This window comes from Rhyacophila brunnea, unplaced genomic scaffold (assembly GCF_057557595.1).
Source record: "Rhyacophila brunnea isolate RB1 unplaced genomic scaffold, BYU_Rbru_1.0 scaffold_5, whole genome shotgun sequence".
In the NCBI taxonomy this organism is placed as follows: Eukaryota; Metazoa; Arthropoda; class Insecta; order Trichoptera; family Rhyacophilidae; genus Rhyacophila; species Rhyacophila brunnea.
Genome location: NW_028233170.1, coordinates 15,404,004 through 15,411,933, shown reverse-complemented (window position 1 = coordinate 15,411,933; position 7,930 = coordinate 15,404,004). Strand labels below are relative to the sequence as shown.

Genomic DNA, 7,930 nt, shown 5'->3' with positions numbered 1-7,930 from the left:
TCTCCTGACTTTGCCGAGCACGCCATCGCTGAACTCGTTCATTTGTCTAACAGCGACGCTTAGCTGATAATTTTTTGGTTACCGCACCCTATGTCTATTATTATTACCCTTGAATCTCTTTTCTCTATTCTTCCTCCAATCACTCGATATGCTAATACCACACTGTAAGCATCTGTCAAACTATTATGTAAGTATCATTTTTTTTTCTTTCACGGCCCTATTAAAATAAAGGATTCCTCCGATTTTTCAAATTTAGAATTTGCGTTTATATGTATATTAAATTTAATACCTACTCCGTCTCGCTCTCTTCCACATTTTCATATGCTTTCTTTCATGTGTCAACAGATAATTTAAGACAAATATGTATGTGCAAGTGTATAAACGCTTTGACACGGCAATATTTACAATTACATCCGTTTTTTTGTCAGTTATCAGTGTTATCACATTCTTCTGGCAGGGTATGCGACTCATGGTATCGTTACTTTCAAATGACACTAACACCGTTCCAAAGTGATTTCGTCGTGGCCGCAATGCCAGAAGAATCTGTCCTTCCTCTACCTATATATTTTTTATTTTTGTTATATTTGGTCAACAATTACCCATCCAAAACAGTGACACATTATTTACCTTGAAGTCAGTATCAGGCACATAACCTTGCGTTTCATTTTTACGAATATAAGGTTTTTTAGAGATATTTTTACTGCAGTGTTTGCAGGGTATGTATTATTTTTCACCAATATATTTGTCGATCGATATTGTATTTCGACTGGTGGATTTTTCTTCAAAAAACATTTGCAATTTATGATAATAATTTATTTGGAAGTTGTCGTTATTTTAAATGAATATAAACACTTAGGTAGGTATGGATTCTGACATCAACGAACAATGTTTACACAGACAATAGTCGCAATTGTATTGCACTTACTGATTTAAATTAACATTTCCAATTTCTGTTGCGAACCTTGTAATCACGCGCATGTAAAATTATTAGATCCAGGAAATACATATGTTTTGGTTTGTTTTTAATGCTGCTCAGATTTTGTGTTTTTGTGCAAATAATTTCATGTCTGTAATAATTATTGAACTACAGCAAAAAACAAACGAACTCTACGGTTGCCGTTCTCTGACTAAGGTCATTCATATATTGAAGGCTAATAGACAAAGATATGTTTATGAACTGTCCAATAAATTGTATAATACTTGATGAAAATCTTGTTAAGATTTCGAGGATTTGCGTATCCAAATTAAATGTATTAGTGGAAATATTATGTAAAATTTATAGCGGAGGTCAAAATAAGTTAGAACACCTACGCGATCATCTTAATTGATATCGATTAACCAGTATTTGGTTAAAATATGTATCGCTTTCTCTTAGTCATAAAAGTTTCGCTTACTAGAACTGCAATGTATTATTGAAAGACGAAACATGTATTAGTATCTACCTACGAGGGCAGTATGATAAGTCTGGTAAAAAGGAAACAAGGAATGACCTTTTCACCAAAAAATCTTTTCATTTTTCAATATTTTTACAATTTTGTGATCTCTTCCAGATAATACGATTTCTACAAAATTGGTGTTTGTTTCATTTGTGACCTCATCGTAATATGTTTTATCAACACCCGAAATTCACTTTTCTCTATTTTTACAAAAATACGGAATGTTGTCTGCTTTCAATAGGTGTTAAAAATAAACTAAATGACAAATCTACCTAAAAATTTTAATGTAACAGATGATACTTGACATATTATGTTATGTGAGATTTGCGATTGTGCTTTCGTTTCTTAGAATTTTACCTGACGTATCATACTGCCCTCGTACCCAAGACGTGTGATTTTTTTGATAATCGTGACGTGAGGATAATCGCTGTCGTGGACCCCGCTGATGGTGCTATAGCTGCTGGAGAGTCTCGTTCGGTGAAGATAACTCTGGACCACAGTTGTTGGATGTAATGAGAGAGAGAGAGAGCACTGAGAGCTTTTGAACGTTTGGATTTCGCTAGTCTTTTGGTGTTAAATTTGTAACGGAGAGAGCAGCAGAGAATTCTTCAAATTTGAATCAGTTATTCACGACCATGTTTTGTTTTTAATCAATTTCATGGATGAAAAGGCTTGTTCACATCTGTATGTCGATCCAAAGCGACATATTATATAACTTTTTGCAAATTTTCTTTTCTCTAAGCTCTGGGAAATGTTTACAAGGTAATAAACGCCAGAAATTAATTATGTCAGAAGCATTTTGATCTTGAAAAAGCTCATCAAATTTTATTTTCAATAATGAAATTGTTTTTAAATCAATCAGTTCCATTTGTATGTTACTATGCATCTGCATTACATTTTGTTCACTAAGTGAAAATGGGATGCAAGCATGCAGTTTTCTTTAGCAAAATCATGAAAACTACTTTCAAATGACCCTTGCATTCTTCTCTTTCAAGTGTGGAAAATGACTCAAATCCTCAAGATGCAATGCGCCACTTGTAATCATCGAATGCGCTACGGCTTGGCAACCACTGGCCTAGGACCTAGGTGAAAAAAACCTAACAAATATTTGTAATGGGTGGCATATTGTGTTAATACATTCTTGCTTCAATCATACTGCTATTCTTCAAAAAAAAAAAAAATACAGAATCAAAATTGAAACCTTTGATGCTAGACATTGTTAGGGCTATCTAATTGATGTCTTTTTTTAATTGAAATTCAAACTGTGTGCCGGGCGTCGAAAAAAAATGAGAAATGACAAGTTTTTCGCTGATTTTTTTTTTCGGAAAGGCTGCAGCGATATATTTTTTTTAAAACCAGACCTGAATTCTAGGCGGAATGATTTTTTTTTTTTTTTTTGCGAAAAGGGCACTTAAAATAGTGCTCCGTATAACAAGAGAGTTTAATAACCCCTACGTTAGCGTATGTTGAGTAGTGCAAGAAATATTGGATATTTTAGATGGCTCACAAGACGTTTGTAAATCTCTGGAAGTAGGCGCGAAGGCGACACGAAAATCTGACTCCGCGAGCGGCCGTCCATCCTATTTGTACCGAAATGTGAGACGTTTTTCGTCGAAAAATCTTCGAGTTTTCTCGAACGACCGTAAACTCTAGTCGTATCGTTATAATACCACGTTTACACGTGCATGGATTTCGCTGCCGACAGTACGTATTATCGCGGCCATAACAAAAAATGCATGTGTAAACATGTATTAAAATTCAAAAAATTCAGAACCTGGACCGTGCAATATCTGCGCCTGCGCAGTAGAACGATAGTAGCGAACCTGCCGGTAAAAAACGAACTACACCGCGCAGAGACTCATTTTGAGGTTAACCGATTTTCACCTGTCAAATAGTACCAAACAATGTACAATCTTGAAAAATAAGATTGGCGAGACAGTCAGCACTTTAACGTGTAAACAGTTATTATCGCGATAGTTTAAAATACACACTATTGGCGCAAGTAAATCCATGCACGTGTACAGGCGCTATTTAACTCATAATACATTGAGTTATTATATCGTGAATATATCGATAATAATTATCATCTTTGTATCATAATTATTGTTCCACAATGAAAAGAGCATGTTGTGTGAAAAAAGTGTACCTACTTATTAGAAATTGCGTGCAAAATATTATCATATTTTATACTTTGAATTTTCACCTATTAATCTAAAAAAAACTTATAGTACATAACATACCTTTAATAATAAATTAATTAATGAAGCACATTTAGAGCAGATATTTCTAAACAAGAGGCATTGAAAATATTATTTATGTATGTATATTAACTGGCTGAAATTATCCTGTAATATGTAGATTGAACAAAAACAACTTATTTAAGGTTTTTGTTTTTGAATTCAATAATAATAATTATTCATGACTTTCTTTTTTGTTCTTTTTAAATTTTGTTTCGAAAAATATATTATACGAATTCATTTAAAGCAGATTTATCGATTGTGAATCCACTTACATGCAGTGGGTATTATAATTTTCATTTCTCATAAGCAAGATTCCCATAATAGTTTAGTAATAGGGTTACTGGAAACTGCCTTTGTTCTGGACAATCCAAAAATTACATAGACATAATTAAGTGTGATTGTAACAAAGTTTTTTTTTTATTGTTTACAGGGCAATGTGCGGCCGTTTGGAAGGCACTCTGCAAAAGGTCCCGGCCCCATTCCGGCTGAACAAACCGAAACTGGCGCAGTGCAGCTCTTCAGAACAGCGCCGAGCTATACGAGCCCCCTCATTCAGCGTTAACTGGACAAAGGGCCGAGAGGTTACAAACATGTTACTTTAATTTATTTTTCAATAGTTTGACTCAATAATGAGACCTTTTTGTGCTGTCAAAAAAGAAATGTGCTTGCAGAATTAATAGAAGGGCTAGAACTTACTTCGGAATTTTCTCAGCAGGATGTTGACCACATCCTCTACGATGCCCTAGACCCTAGAGATAAAACTTCACTGGTCATCTTCATACAATACTAATTTGCTTTATAAAATAAATTGTTTTAGGGCGTACCCATTCTTAATATTTGTTGTCAGCTTACAATGTCGTGGCTTCCGGGTTCGAATCCCGGGTCTAACAAAATTCACTTATTGTTTTTCAACGTGTGTTTCGAGTCAAGAGTATGGACCTAATAGGTTAAAGCAAGTGGTTAATATCAATTTCTCATAAGAACAAAAAATCTTTTACCACAACCTCCACTTTGTGGAGGCCCATAAGATCGTCTTAGGATCGAACATGGTAATGTAATTTAATGTAGTTATTTATGCCAACCAAATGTTTACTATTTTTTAGAGCAATGCTTTCTTATTATTTGCCCAGACATATTCAAATGCATAATGATTCCCGGACCTGTCGGGATCGGAATCCAGGATTGAAACTCACAAATGTGATCGCTACCAACTTAATTACATTGCACTACAAGTCTTTTAATAAAGATATGTCTAACATACGATAAATAAATAGCTTTAGGTAAATACTTCATATCCTCTTGAAATGGAACATGTTATTTCTTCAAGCTTAACATCCCGCTGTCAATATTTTTTTCAGTCTGCCGAAGTAATTAATGCGATCACGGGCAAAACCGAAATGGGAGAACCTTCGAAAATTTGCAAACAGAATATTTTCAAACGGTGGCTGAAGATTGCGCCCGGCCTCAATCCCCTTCCTGGAACAGATCTTTGGAGAAATGGCAACCCCTCCCACAATTCCAATAATTCATCACATTTGGAACCGAATGTCAATGAACTCGAGTACGACATCATCAAATCAAAGGCTGTACTTTACCAGGTATGTGCACCATAAACAATATCATACAATCTGTAATGCATCATTAAATTTTCAATTTTACCAGTTTTTTTTTCCTACTAAAAAGATTCCTGTACTGTAATTAGTATTAAGGTAACTTTTAAATTAAAAAATACACTAAAAAAATAACTGTTCTGACTCCTCACTTCTCCACAGGGGAGTTGTGGGAGGGGGGTATGCAGTATGAGTTTTATTTTCTTGCTCAAAGATTTAAATTTTTTTTCATAAATAAATATGCCACTGAAGTGAAACCGCCTTTTTGACTGGTCCGTTAACATTCTACCAATAAATTCTGAAACATTCATAATCTCTTAAAACTCATTTAGTGCCAACACCGCGACTGGCGCATTTGCGTAAGTTGGCCATTAGATATAATTAACATGATATATAAATGTGGTAATTAAAAATTAATTAGTCAGCAGTAATTGTGTTAACTTTGATACAAAATGGAAGCACTGAAAACAACAATTTGGTGCCGGACAAAACTCGAACCTGCATCCATCGGATACCAGTAAATGTGCATTTAAAGAATGTTACATTCTTAAATTTTGTAAATTATTTGTTGAATTTTTTTATATTAATGTAATTATCAAAGATGTCAGAAGAAAACTTTATTTTGTGCACATGGCGCTTTTATATTACCTATTATGTATGAAAATTAATAGGAAAAATCAGTTACTGCTAAGTCTATTGATTAAAAGTAGCCGCAAGTCATTTTGTATTGTAGATTCATTTGTAGGACGCTAAGCACGCTGCTTTGTGATATATTTCCGTAGGCCGCACTGATATAAAAATGCCTCGCATAAGTGTCACAGGCTTATAAAAGTTTTTTATACAATGAACCATCATTATTATAATTCTATCAGTCGTGGGCAACTCGTGGCCCCATGTATGTCAGTAATTATAGAATTAATTTAATTGCAGAATAATTTTCATTACGTAATAGTGTTACATCTGTTTTTCTTTTAACTTTTGTTATTGTTGATAATGACCCTGTGCCTCATTTGCCGTGTCTTAAATAGTGGCCCTCGGATCAAACAAGGTTACCCATAATATAAACAATTTACCAAAATCGCAAATAAAATACCAAAAGAAACCTAATGAAAACATTTTTTACTTTATTTACAATTGATGATGCCCAATGCAAGGAATAATTTGTCTTATGTTACCATTTACCATTCCGACAATAGTAAAAACATTCTGGATAGTTGTAATACAAAAAACTATATTACTCCTCTCTTATTTTAAATATATACCCATATCTTTTTGGATGATATCAAATTTGTAAAGATGTATTTGATTTATTCTTTCCAGAACTCCAAACAACGACTCTTTGAAGCATTCCAAAAGGCAAACCTAGGAAAATGGCTGAAGAAACCAATGGAACAAGATCAGTTTCAGTCATTCGAAAGTTAATAATTCCAAGGTTTAAAATAACTTAGGATTAAAATTATTACTCATTTATTGTTGTTCTATTCTTAAAAATGACCTTAGGTGTACTATAATATGATTATGCCAAAACTGCATCATCCTGAAATCTTTTTTTTTTTGAAAAATCCTACTGGTTACCTTAATAAACGATAGTATTTATGATACTAGCTGTAATAAAATTAATGTATAATATTATTTCATGAACGAATTAATAAACAATTACAAAAATTAGGTACTCATGTCTTTCATTTATCTTCTTTTACATAATTGTGCACCCCTGATTCAAAAAAACGATAAGAAAGTTTCTCACCGTATATGGTAGGAAATATTTATATTAAAAAAAAAACGGTGTGTGTACTTATGTACGCGCGTTAGAAGTTATACTTCTTTGGCGTAACAAAATAAAATAATCGCACACTGCACCCAAAAATATTCAAACAGTTTTCACATAAACTAAATATGTGATACCAAACAAAAGTAACGTACCTATCACACTTAAAAATATTAAGCTTAGTTTTGACAGCTAATCTCATATAATTTTTATTTTATTTTGGCGAACAATAATAAATTCGTTTCCTAGGCAACGGAACAATTCTTCGTATATACCTATAATAAAAAATTCGCTGCCTATTCAATGGAATAAACTATAATATTATACTGTATAATCGTCATGATTGCATTATCATACTGTGGTGTAACGGCAATGTGTTCGGCTAATAACCGAACAATCGTGGTTCGAATCCAATCGAGTGCGATTTTTTTGTGTGAAAAAATAAATTATGTGTTACATGTCACACGCCAAAAATATACTCTGATCTGATTTTCCAAACGCGCCTAAAGATGTATAGCTTCAAAAAGGATAAATTAACATTTTTCCTGGGCGGAACGGAACATATGAAACTCGATGAGTGGAGATACTCATTAACAGAATATATGTGTCGAGGCCATATGCTGTGTGAAGATCGAAACTAAAGAATTTCCGCTGTCTTTGTGAGCTTAATCTAGATAATCTGTAGACTTTGTAAGAATAACGTATGTCATTATGATACCGTGTCTTTCTCATCTCAGAAATTAACATTTCATGCATGCATGCAATATACAAAACCCAAAGAGTATTGTAAACATAGTTATATTAAAATCGTGGTTATAGCACTTTTTCAAATTATTTTGTCAACACATGCATTATAAATAAATAAATTCTCAATGG

At 33.3% G+C, this 7,930-nt stretch overlaps 1 protein-coding gene across 1 annotated transcript in view; it reads left to right on the top strand.

Annotated features, from left to right (window-relative positions):
• Positions 1-6,960, top strand: part of Adar (Adenosine deaminase acting on RNA) — a 46,701-nt gene extending 39,741 nt beyond the window's left edge. Inside the window, exons 13-15 of the mRNA XM_085955658.1 lie at positions 4,107-4,257; positions 5,035-5,274; positions 6,607-6,960. Coding sequence (XP_085811784.1) covers positions 4,107-4,257; positions 5,035-5,274; positions 6,607-6,708 — 493 coding nt within the window. The 3' untranslated portion in view covers positions 6,709-6,960. The remainder of the gene's footprint in view (positions 1-4,106; positions 4,258-5,034; positions 5,275-6,606) is intronic.
• The last annotated feature ends 970 nt before the right edge of the window (positions 6,961-7,930 follow it).